Below are 13,381 nucleotides of genomic sequence, written 5' to 3' on the forward strand. Positions count from 1 at the left end.
ATGGCTTACTCCAATCCAGGGAAATAATAATGGGCGCAGACACAAACTTCTCCTTTAACTCACCAAACACCTTCATAAAAGATTCTTCAAAAAAATATTTACACTCTTTTCAAGTAACTTGCATAGAAGATATGCAATTTTTGAAAAATCCTTAATAAACCTCCGATAGAAGCCCGCATGCCCAAGAAAACTCCTCACACCCTTTTATAGAGATAGGTGGAGGAAGTCTCTCTATCACCTAAACTTTGGATCAATCAACCTCTATCTCCTTCTCTAAGATGCGATGACCGAATACAATACCCTCTTTCACCATGAAGTGACAATTATCCCAATTTAGCACAAGGTTGCAATCTTCACACCTTTTGAGAACATCGACCAAGTGACTCAAACAACGATCAAACGAGTCACCAACAACCAAGAAATTGTCCATAAACATCTCAATAGTGTCCTCCACCATAAAGAGAATATTGACATCATACATCTCTGAAAAGTAGCCAATGCATTACACAACACAAAAGGCATCCTCTTGAAGTCGAAATTTCCATAAGGACAAAGTAAAGGTGGTTTTATCGTGATCCTCCTTTGCAATAGAGATTTGGTATTAACCCGAGTAATTATCAAGAAAATAATACCACCCCTTTCGTGCAAACCTATCCAACATCTGATCCATGAAGGGCATCGGAAAATGGTCCTTCTCAATCCATGCATTCAACTTCTGGTAATCCATACAAACTCTCCATTCGGTCACCGGCCTCATTGGAACAAGCTCATTCTTCTCATTAGGGACCACAATCATTCCCCCTTTTTGGGCACACACTGAACAGGGCAAACCCAACTACTATCGGCAATCAGAAATATGACTACGGCATCCAACCACTTAATAATATCCTTCTTCACGACCTCTTGCATTGGTGGAGTTAACAATCTTTGATACTCAATGCTAGGCTTATGATCAGGCATGAGTTAGATTTTGTGTGAACAAATACCGGGTGGAATCCCGATAATGTCCGCAATAGTCCAACCAATGGCTCGTTTGAACCTCTTTAAAACCTGTACCAGACACTCCACTTGCTCCACATTCAAATCTGATGCAATGATTACCAGTAAAGTGTCATCTTTTACCAAGAAAACATACCTCAGATGAGGTGGTAAAGCATTAAGCTCCAATTTTGGGGCCTCCTCAATAGATGGTTTCACGGGTGGAGACTCCCTATGCTTCATATATAACTCCAACTTCTTTGGTTTCAACTGAATGTCATCTCGATCAAGTTCCAAAACCAATGACCCATACTCTTTAATATCATCACTCTCAAAATTCATGATCATTGCCGCTAGTGCCTCAACATCAAGGCGTTCTTCGATTTATACCTCAGACATACTCTCAACCATGTAAGATATAGAAGATACCGTTTGGTTCTCACCAAACTGCTTCATACACCTACAAATGTTGAAAGTTTCGTATTTATTGTTCAACCTAAACATCATCTGTCCGTTTTCCATGTCAACTAAGGCGTGACCAGTAGCAACGAATGGCCTCCCAAGAATAATAGGCACCTCAAAATCCACCTCACATTCAAGAATCACAAAATCAACGGGGAATATAAATGACTCCACATTCACCAACACATCATGGAGTATCCCAATAGGCCTCTTCACCGTTCGATCGATCATCAGTAACCGCATTACAGTGGGCTTTGGTTCACTCAAATCCAACTTCTTGTAAATAGATAAAGGTATGAGATTTATGTTTGCCCCAAGATCACATAATGCTTTAGCAAAGTCTAACAACCCAATGGTACATGGAATAGTGAAAGTGCCCGAATCTTCTTTCTTTAGAACAAAAGACCTTGTATCGATATCACTAAAATGTTGTATCCGATTATCATCCTCAAAACAAACCGATCTCTTCTTAGTGACCTTATATTTCATAAACTTGGAAATAATCGGGCATTTGTTCAAGAGCTTCTATCAAAGAGACATTGATGGAAAGTTGTTTTAACATAGTAATAAAATGCTGGTATTTATCATCCTCAGTCTTTTTTACCAATCTTTGCAGTAATGGAGGTGGTGGTCTAGGAATGGGAGTCACCTTTTGGGGTATCTCAGCTTCTTTCCCCGATTTGTCTACCAACTCACCACTAACTTCCACTACCTCATTATTTCCTCTCATCTATTCTTCTACGTCACATGGCATAGGCGAATCAATGGTTTGCCTTACCACCTCGAGCAATGACTGCCATGCAACGTCCATCATTTTTTGGATTTTGGACGGTATTGTTAGGAAGAGTACCCGGTTGGTGTGGGTTCACAATAAAGACAATTGGGCCATTCGCAGCTCAAGATGCTTGATTGAGATTGCATGTGCATCCACCTTTTTCCCAATATTAGCTTAATCACCTCTCAACTCTTTGGCGTGCTCATCACTAGAATTAAACCTCCTTATCATTATTTGCAACATATCCTCAACTCGCGCCATACTTCTCCACCATCCTTAGGAGTAACTTCCTGATTTTGAGGTACAACATAAGGCCCACTTCGATCATTTTTGTTACCATATTTACCCAGTTAAAGTTGTTGTCGTAGTTATAGTTTCCATCTTGAACATATTGACCCTCTAGGTTGTAATTCCCATAGTTTCGACCTTAATTTCCTTGACCTTGGCACCAATTCTCCTAATTGGAGCCTTGGGAGTTCAGTTGGAAACCCCCCGTCTGCTCATTCACTGCATAAAAGTCTTCCCCATAGTACAATTCATCTACTAGAGGTGGTGGCTAATAATTCACCGCATTCACTTTATTTGCACCCCTAGTGACATGTTTCAATACTAACCCAAGCTTAGTTCTCATTTGAGCCATCTCTTTACTCTCATATGCTATCAGGTTGTGTGTTTCTTCCACTGCAAAGGTATTTTTCCCAATGTATGAATTCCTAGTGCTCCAAGCCATGTTGTTTTGGGAAATTTTCTCCAACTTTTCTGTGATCTCTGCATAAGTGCACTCACATAAGAACCACCCGCAGTAGTATCAAGTATCGCCTTATTGCTATCATCTTGCACCCTATAGAAGTATTCTTTAAACAATCCATCATCAATGCGGCGGTTTGGATCACTTCTCATAAATAAAGTGAACCTATCCCAAGAACTACTTACCGACTCCCCAGGCAATGACATAAAGTTGTTCACCCTATCTTTGTGGTTATGGTTTTTAGAAATCGGGTAACACCTTGCTAGGAACACATCCTTCAACTGATCCCAAGTATAGATCGAATTATAAGGCAACTCAGTAAACCAAATTGTGGTCTCTCCCATCAGTGAGAGAGGGAACATCCTTAATACAATGATATCCATTCCAAGTCTAGCCTCCCTACACAATTATTGCTCATCGACCTCAGTTTGGCGATGTGAGCATGTTGATCCTCATATGGTATCCCCAAAAATAAACCTCTAACAGTGAGCATCTGCATCAAGCTACTAGTTACCATGAATGAATGACCTTGTGGTAGAGGAGGTAGGACAAGAGGTCCATCCGAATCAGCGATGTTAACATTGCCCCTGTAATACTCTTGAGGTCGTGGGGCAGGAGATTGTCTCTTCAAAGCACCCTCATCAGGGTTTTCCACGATCACTTGGTTATGAGCATCAACCGGAGGATGAAGTTTATTGTTGATCCCATAACCAAAATTATCAGGATTGTGTTCTCGTTCATTCTGCGGAGTGTACTTTTCTGTTCTTGATCAAATGAAAGTATTGGTTCTCCTCAACTCTGTGTACTTGGCATACACTAGGGCTAGACCTAAAAGACATAAAAACAAATAGAAAAAGTAAAATCAGGAAATTGTTGACTAAACATCAGTAATTACTCTTAAAATTAATCTAAAATCCATTCTCCCCGCCAACGGCGCCAAAATTTAATACGCTCAAATTATACTTCCCTAAAGAAGTATAAGAGGTCGTATCAAGTAGACAACCCAATTGTTAGGTTGGGGTTGATCACACGTGGAAAATGATTTACACTTAACTTTAGTCTACGATTACGTCTATTTAGTCAAGTCCTTTCCAAAAAATAGTTAATTAAAAGAGGGTTTTTTTGTGAAAAACATGTTCAATTATTTCTAAGTAGACAAGTAGCAAGATTAAAACATCATTTTTTATAAAGTGATGAGACAAACTAGGGTGTCAATTTTCCCCATAAGTTCAATTCGCAGTAATTCTAGCTATAACAATTCTTTCCTTGTGTCTTGTATGCAAAGTGATAAGTTAGGTATCTATAATTCCTAGGTACGGAAACTAGATAATTTCATCCCGTACCTTGATTCGGATACATGTGTTTGAATTACTAACCCTTACCTTTTAACTCACATTAAGCATCATATTCAATGTATGGCTAAGTTACTACTTCACACCAATTGAAACTAGTCTATAAGATAGTGTAAACTAAATATGTGTTGAAAACTCTTTACCTATTAATTACCTCCTTGGTCCGGAAAGTAGAAATAGGACAATTTCTAATGCGTGCACTCGTTAAAAAGACTTCTAAAAGAAAGAATTATCAATATATGGAAGAACATATTCTCAAATTGTTATCTATCTACTTTTACCTTTTTAATCACCCGTGGTTCCCACAATCCTAGTTGTGAATTTAGTTACCATGCTTAGAAATACACAATTCATGGTTGTTAAACAAGAATTCATGTACTTACTTTAATAAGTTTGAAGAAAATCCAGAAATAACACTTGAATTAACGAAATTATCTTGAGAATCGATTCCGAAAACTTAAAGTAATTCCCAAATCCAAAGTTCAACTTCCAATAAGAAGAGTATGAAAAATAATAAAAAGTCCAACCCCAAAAATGAGGTTTTTAACCCTATTTATATTAACAAAGTCCTAAGTTAAAGAAGTTTAAGAGAAGGAAAGTCTGTCCAGAAATGTATCTTCAATCGACGACATCACTGATGGTCCGTCGATAGAACCACGGAGCGTCGACCGCCTCCGTCGGTCTCTACATAGCATTTTCTTCAGCCTTCATTCTTGCACACTTTTACTTATCACTTATTCCTAAAATAGATCTTCATATTTACTTGTCATTTTTGACTTATCAAGAAAGTCAATTATTTTTCCATGTTTTACACTCAACATCAATTACTAATTCTCCAAATCATATTTCAAGAACTAAAACTAAACATTTAATGGGAACGATGTGGTAAAATACTAATATCAATAATGTCACGAGTCAAACCATCGTGATTGGTACCCACGTTTACTCTCCAGTGAAAGAACCATTACTATTGTCCAAACCAAGCAACAAATATAAAAATTAAGGCATTTAAGTTACACAAGCAAGTTAAATAGATAAAAATTGAAGTTCCCATTAACTGTCAAAAGTTCTAAGAAATAAACAATGCAAAAATATGCCCAGATCCTGAAAGTCAATGTACCAAAACATCTAAAGTTCAACCATAAGTCTAAACAAGAAGGGATGCAATCCCAAACTAATGAACTAATACTAACTACAACAAGCCTAAGTCGTGACTGTGGACATAGACGGAAAGAGAATTCAGGAAGCCCAAAAGAACTGGCTCACCCTTGAATTTGAAGCGATGATCACTTATCTTCTAAGTGAGGTCTATCAATAGACACTTGAAGATACCTTGTACTCAACAAAGAAAGAGCAAATCTTGTACCAGTATACAACCACAATATACTAGTAAGATCATGTAACTATCCCACTAAGTATAACATACATCATGCAATACAACAATATAATCATATTCATATATCGAACATGTACAATATTATAAACATTTACAAACAAGGTACAGTTTCACATATCTCAAGATTCACAATTGTATCAAACCATTAGTCCTCTTATGAATCCAAACCCAATATGTTAGCATACCAAAACATAGTACCTGGTCTAATTTTTATGATGGAATGTTGCAATCGATCTCATATTTATGTCGGAATATGGCCATCAATCCAAGTTAGTGTGTCGGAATGCAGCACCCGATCCATTAAACAAGTCGCAACCACACTCACAAGTACATTCTCAAGATCATATAATTAAATCATGATTTGATGTCATTCATCATTCATTTATCTCATTTTCAACATTTGTGATAACCGATGCAACATTCACATACATACATGCATCATAATTAAGCAAAGAAATATAAATCACACAATAATAGAATCAAAGCCATGACCTACCTCCAAACAAGTTTGACACTTACAAAACTTGATTCTTCCCTTTTCGGATTTGTTCCGCTTGTTCTTGGTCTACAAACAATCAATATAATATGAAAATCAATGAACAATCACTAATTACCCAAGTTACTAACAATTTTATTAACCCAAGATCATACCCATGTTCCAAATATTCAAATTAGGACTTCTCTCACCATAATTCCTAGATTAAAACTATTCTCGATTAATAATTACCCATTAGAATAAGAAGCAAAGGCGTGCGATTTATGTGAGTTCAATGACTATTTCAATCAAATAAGAGATTTGGTACCAAAGGTCGTTGAAGCTCTTGAACATATTAGATTTCACACATGGATAGGGCATTTTGCCCGGGAAATAGGTACCATCTCAGTTGAGTTTATTTTTACTTTATGTGTTTTGTTTGATTTTTATCTGTTGTTGTGTAGATATAACATTATAACGTCAAACATCGCGGAATTGGTGAATGTTATGTTTGATGTTGAAAGAGAATTTCCCATTGTCACTCTATTTGATGAAATAAACAGGAGATTTGCATTGTTATTTCACCAGAGGTGTATGGAACTGGTGCACTCCACAAATAGATTTGTTCCTTCAATTGAAAAAGACATATCACAGTATGTCAACGCGGGCAACAAATTGTTGGCCCATCAAATCGCTAACTAATATTCAGTGTCACTGCTCATGGAGATGTTCTACTGTGGATCTACAAAGAAGAACTTGTACTTGTAGAATTTTTTATTTGGACAAAATACCTTGTCCACATGCCATGGCAGCAATTTGATCCCAACATGGTGATGAATTTAGAAATCAAATTTACCTGTACTCCTCCCCATATTATTCAGTGGAAAAATACATAATGGCATATTGTCAGGAAATTCATCCGGTGCCAACTGAAAATTCTTGGATTGTCCCTTTAGATATCATACAAAGAGAAATAACTTCTCCGTATGTTGATCAAAGTAAACCTGGAAGAAGGACACATAAGAGACGGCGTGGAGTTGGTGAATCATTTCCAAAAATAAAAAATAAGGGTTCACTATGTAGGGACTTTGGCCACAAAAAAACTACATGCCCTAATCGAAATGCCCCATAAGAAGTGCTAAGCGTTGTGTTGTTGAATTTTAATGAATGTTCTTTCTTATTTGAGGATGATTTCTATTATATAATCTTATTTAGAAATTCCCCAATGCGTGATTTGTTGCTCTTCTTTGTTTCTGTGTCAACGCATGTCAAATGTTGCTACAAGATATACTAGATGTGGCAACATATGCAACAAATGTTGCTACAGGCGAATCATCTGTAGCAACATATGCCACATGTTGTGATTCGCCTGTAGCAACATTTGTTGCATATGTTGCCACATATAATATATCTAAAAGTACACTCTAACGTAATCATTATTTAAAAGTATATGTTGCCACAGATGATTATATGTAACAGATGATTATATGTAGCAACATATGACTCAAATGTTGCTACATATAATCATCTGTAGCAACATATGACTCAAATGTTGTGAAGAACGACTGTCGCGATATACGCATTAGTTGTAGCAACATTTGACTCAAATGTTGCTACATATAATCATTTTGTAGCAATATATGACTCAAATATTGTGACAGACAAATGTTGCGATATATGCATTAGTTGTAGCAACATTTGACTCAAATATTGCTACATATAATCATTTGTAGCAACATATAATTTTAAATAATGATTACGTGGGAGTGTGATTTTAGATATATTAGATGTGGCAACATATGTAATAAATGCTGCTACAAACGAATCAGCTGTAACAACATATGCCACATGTTGTGACGGACGAATGTTGCTACATATAATCATCTGTAGCAACATATGACCCAAATGTTGCTACATATAATCATCTATGGCAACATATACTTTTAAATAATGATTATGTGGGAGTGTGCTTTTAGATATATTACATGTGGCAACATATGCAATAAATGTTGCTACAGACAAGTAGTTGTAGCAACATATGTCATATGTTGTGACAGATGAATGTTGCTACATACAATCATTTGTAGCAACATATGACTCAAATGTTGCTACATCTGTAGCAACATATACTTTTAAATAATGATTACGTGGGAGAGTGCTTTTAGATGAATTAGATGTGGCAACATATGCAACAAATGTTGCTACAGGCGAATCAGTTGTAGAAACATATGACTTAAATGTTGCTACATATAATCATCTGTCTCAATATACTTTTAACTTATGATTAAGTGGGAGTGTGCTATTCGATAATATCTTTTGTTTAATAATTATGACTATTCAGTTCACTTTGTTGAAACGTCATGTCTTGCAACATTTCAAAATGTTTGGCCTTTATAAGAACACAACAAGGGAGAGATAAGTCAAAAGTTGTCTTCTCTTCTTCTGCATTCTCAAAAATGGCTTCAAATAGTTTAAACCTCTTAGAATCCCTCCCGACTGAACTAGTAATTCTTATCGTTGAAAGGGTTGCTTCCTACTCTCTAGAAGATTTAGTTAGTGTTAAATTATGTTCTAGGTTCCTCAATGAAGTTGGTAATGAACGTTATGTATATCAGAAGGTTACATTGGCTAGCTTTCCCACTGAACCTACATGGACGACGAATCAACATGTCGTGTCTTTAATGAATATTTACATAGAATCGGAGAACTTAGAAGCCTTATACAGAAAAGACGTGGTAATTTTACTATTTTTAGTTCTTTTTCACCTTGCATCAATTTATTTTGTAATCTTAATGTGTTGTTTCTTTTATAGTTTGATTTTTTCAATCCTAATGATTCAACTGCACTAAGAATGGTTAAAAAACCAACAGAAGGTGTCCACCGTGGTGCAGAGTATGTGCTTGTCATAATTTCAATCTTTGAAGGCGGTATTTCCATGAGAGAAGGCTTGATGTATATTGTCAAATTTAAAAAAAACATGCAAGTAATAATAGTGAGAAGATGTCGACATCATTTGCGGTGCATTTTAAAGCGAATGTGGGTGCAAGAACCTAATATTTTGGGTTTAAGACCCATTTGTTGCACTGTGCATCAACCCCAACAAAATGTATGTAGGTTCGATTGGCTTAGAGGAAGAGACAATAAAGACGATATTCATTGCGAATTGTGTATTTGTGATTTACAACTAGATTATCTAGTTAAATTTCTTCCACATACTATTGTGTGGGAATAATTTAATTTAATCTGTCTTGAAGACGATGTTGATTTTATTATTTTTTGTATCTATTTTGAAAATATATATGTGGCAACATATTATATTACATATGGTGAAAATGTTTCCTTCACTTGTTTTGTACTTATTTTTGAATTATGATATAACAAATATGGTCGTACACAACACTCCATTGTTATACCTTATTATTATTGATTATTTATGTTCTAAATCAATAAAAAAAATTTAAATTTCCATTTTTTATTTTCTAAATTGATCGAATCGTCTATTAGTGTCTCCTTGATTTTTCATCTATAGCAACATATGCAATTTCTGTTGTTAAATTCGCAACATATAACGAAATTGTTGCAACATATAATTATAACAAATGACTCTTTTGAGGCTTAATTCAATTAAATTATCACGTAATTCGCTATATAACACCAATATATAGTCCTACAACATGTCTAAGTAACAAATTATGGTCGTTAACAACACTCTCCATTGAATTATAGCAATTATATTTATAAAGACAATCATCTCACTAGTTCATCATACATTGTCCTAGTAAATCCATATGATAGTTATATAATACCTTTCTAAATCGTTGTTCCAAATGTTATACCTTATTATTATTGATTATTTATGTTCTAAATCACTAAAGTTTGGTTTAAATTTTCATTTTTCATTTCCTAAATCGATCAAATAGTCTATTAGTGTCTCCTTGATTTTTCATCTGTAGCAACATATGTTGTTTCTGTTGTTAAATTCGCAACATGTAACGAAACTATTGCAACATATAATGATAACAAATGACTCTATTGGGGCTTAATTTAATTAAATTTTCACGTAATTCGATATGTAACACCAATATATAGTCCTACAACATGTCTAAGTAACAAATTATGATCGTTAACAACACTCTCCATTGGATTATGGGAAAATGCACAAGTACCCCCTCAACCTATGTTTGAAATCCCAGAGACACACTTATAATATACTAAGGTCCTATTACCCCCCTGAACTTATTTTTTAAGTAATTTTCTACCCCTTTTTAGCCTACGTGAAACTAGTTTTTTAAAAAAAGTCAACCATCATTGGGCCCACAAGATAGTGCCACGTAGGTCGAAAAGGGGTAAAAAAATTATTAATAAAATAAGTTCAGGGGGGTAATAGGACCTTAGTATAGTATAAGTGTGTCTCTAAGATTTCAGGCATAGGTTGAGGGTATACTTGGGCATTATCCCTTGGATTATAGCAATTATATTTATAAAGACAATTATCTCACTAGTTCATCATACATTTTCCTAGTAAATCCATATGATAGTTATATAATACCCTTCTAAATCGTTGTTATTTATATTCTAAATCACTAAAATTTGGTTCAAATTTCCATTTGTCCTTTCCTAAATCGATCTAATCGTCTATTAGTGTCTCCTTGATTTTTTTATCTGTAGCAACATAAGCAGTTTCTGTTGTTAAATTCGCAACATATAACGAAACTGTTGCAACATATAATTATAACAAATGACTCTTTTGCGGCTTAATTCAATTAAATTGTCACGTAATTTGATATGTAACACCAATATATAGTCCTACACCATGTCTAAGTAACAAATTCTGGTCGTTAACAACACTCTCCATTGAATTATAACAATTACATATATAAAGACAATCATCTCACTAATTCATCATACATTGTCATAGTAAATCTATATGATAGTTATATAACACCCTACTAAATCGTTGTTCCAAATGTTATACCTTATTATTACTGATTATTTATGTTCTAAATCACTAAAATTTGGTTCAAATTTCCATTTTTCTTTCCTAAATCGATCAAATCGTCTATTAGTGTCTCCTTGATTTTTTATCTGTAGCAACACATGCAGTTTTTGTTGTTAAATTCGCAATATATAACGAAACTGTTGCAAAATATAATTCTAACAAATGACTCTTTTTAAAAAAGTGGCCCAATGATAGGCAAAACACATTCTGTTTAACAAAAAGTAAAATAGGTCCAACTCATTCTAGAATACGTTTTCATTTTCATTCCAAGAATAGATTTTCAAATTTCTCATCTTTGCCGCTTCAAATTTGGCGCCTTTTTCACTCTCTGTCTCTCTCTCCTGGGATGTCCTATTTCCTATAGGACCTGTCGCTTCCCATTAAATGTAATGATCTTATTTGATTTTCTGTCAATCACACTATTCTCTATTTAATTCGCCTTTGGTTAAACCATATTTCGGTACTCCCATGGTATAATGTATAATGCTATACTAAGTCAAATGCTACAAATGATTTGCTTTGTTGCCACATATAATTTTGATCCTTTCCATCATAATTGACATTTGTTTGAACAAAATCGAAATAATCATAAAAAACATTTTAATACATAATCACCTATCTAATCAATGGTTGTAAACACAATATTTTCATCGATCTTAGCTTTTTTTTAGTTCTATGCATCTCTGGGTCTTCATTGTCACTAACATAACCATTTCGAGCCTTTAAAATCCCATAATTCCATAGGAGTGAAGCATATCTCAAGCGAAGGGTGTTAGCACTAATTTCACATGATGGTACTTGTAATCCATCACTCAAATACTCAAGCATATGCATCAACAAAAATTTTACAATCTCTGCATGGTATATCATCAATCAAAAAAATATAATAGCATCACATTTCGATAGTCATAAGACAAAATAATACTGTTATACTTACATACTACTGCTTTCTTGTTGGGCAATATAAGTGACAGACTGACTTCGAATGAGAGAGATTTGTTCTTTCCTTGGTAACCTTTAAGAACTGACCAGTTGGTTCGCTCATTTTGCTTAAAAAATCCACTCAACACAAGGTACTTTGGCAACATTGTAACCATCTTTTGAATCTCGGAGGATAGTTTTCTATTAGACCTATTTGAGGACATGGAATCATAAACTTTTATGCACCGTTCCTTCAATGCAACGACTGCCAAGACCCAATGAAATTCCGCATTACTATTTGCAGGGACATAAACATCATCCATCAAGTGCCAAGACATTCCAAAAGGTATAGCATACCCTTTCATTATGTCAATGATTTTATCCTCATGTTCGCTAGAATTGTCAATGTATGTTTTGAAAAAATAACTAGTTGTGGTATATTGATATTTAGAATGAATCTGCTGCTTCGACTTCTTACGCAAATAGTAAAATATGACATCCACATACTGCACACATAGATGAAACAAGTGTATCAATTTAATTGTATATATTCATGTACTAAACAATACATATAAAAGTGGGAATGAATTTACCTCCTCATTCCAGCACCTATTGGGTGGAGACATTACGTAGAACCAGTCCTTATTCATTGAAAATGCAACTACTAAATCAAGTTGGTCAAATTCAAGTTTTGAGCAATTGAATAAGTAGTGATCCTCCTTGTTTCCTCTGCAATTGTGTAATCATTATAAATCATTATTTATTGGAAAATAAGAAGAAATTCTAATAATAGTTGAACGACCTTAGTTGACTTACTTTTTTGCATGATGCTTGTAAAGACCCTCGTTTATCCATTGCGAGAAGGATGCCATTAGTTCAATTGGACCCCCACCGTCAATGTTAAAACCTTCAAATGAATATTATCGCTTCACATCAAAACTGACAACTTCGACTTTCTTCCTTTTTTTTTGCTTTCGATTTTTCTTTCTGCTTCACCTTCTCCTTCTCTTTCTCCTTCCCCTTCTACTTCTCCATCTCCTTTGCCTTCTTCTTCTTCTTCTTCTTCTTCTCCTTCTCTTTCTCTTCATTTCCCTTCTTCTTCTTCTCATTCTCCTTATCCTGTTTTGCCTTGTTCTCATTCTCCTTATCCTGTTTTGCCTTGTTCTCCTTCTCCTTCTCTTCATTTGCCTTCTTCTCCCTCTCCTTCTCCTTCTTTGCATTCTTCTCTTTTTTCTTCTCCTTCTCCTCCTTTGCCTTCTTCTCCTTTTCTTTCTT

The 13,381-nt window shown here is 34.9% G+C and overlaps 1 protein-coding gene across 1 annotated transcript; it reads right to left on the reverse strand.

The window, feature by feature from the left end:
* Positions 1-1,362: 1,362 nt before the first annotated feature.
* On the reverse strand, positions 1,363-2,170 carry LOC138349322 (uncharacterized). Its single transcript, XM_069299645.1, has 2 exons — positions 2,045-2,170; positions 1,363-1,965 (listed from the first exon to the last, which is right to left on the reverse strand). Exons 1-2 carry the CDS (start codon positions 2,168-2,170, stop codon positions 1,363-1,365), a joined length of 729 nt encoding a protein of 242 aa, XP_069155746.1.
* Positions 2,171-13,381: the final 11,211 nt, after the last annotated feature.

Source organism: Solanum lycopersicum, chromosome 6, assembly GCF_036512215.1.
Source record: "Solanum lycopersicum chromosome 6, SLM_r2.1".
Lineage (NCBI taxonomy): Eukaryota > Viridiplantae > Streptophyta > Magnoliopsida > Solanales > Solanaceae > Solanum > Solanum lycopersicum.

Bases quoted from the DNA above. Each gene is read 5' to 3' on its own strand.
- LOC138349322 (XM_069299645.1), bottom strand. From the start codon at position 2,170: ATGAGAGGAAATAATGAGGTAGTGGAAGTTAGTGGTGAGTTGGTAGAC. The intron at 1,966-2,044 runs GTAAAAAAGACT...TCTCTTTGATAG, and splicing joins CTCCATTACTGCAAAGATTG to AAGCTCTTGAACAAATGCCC.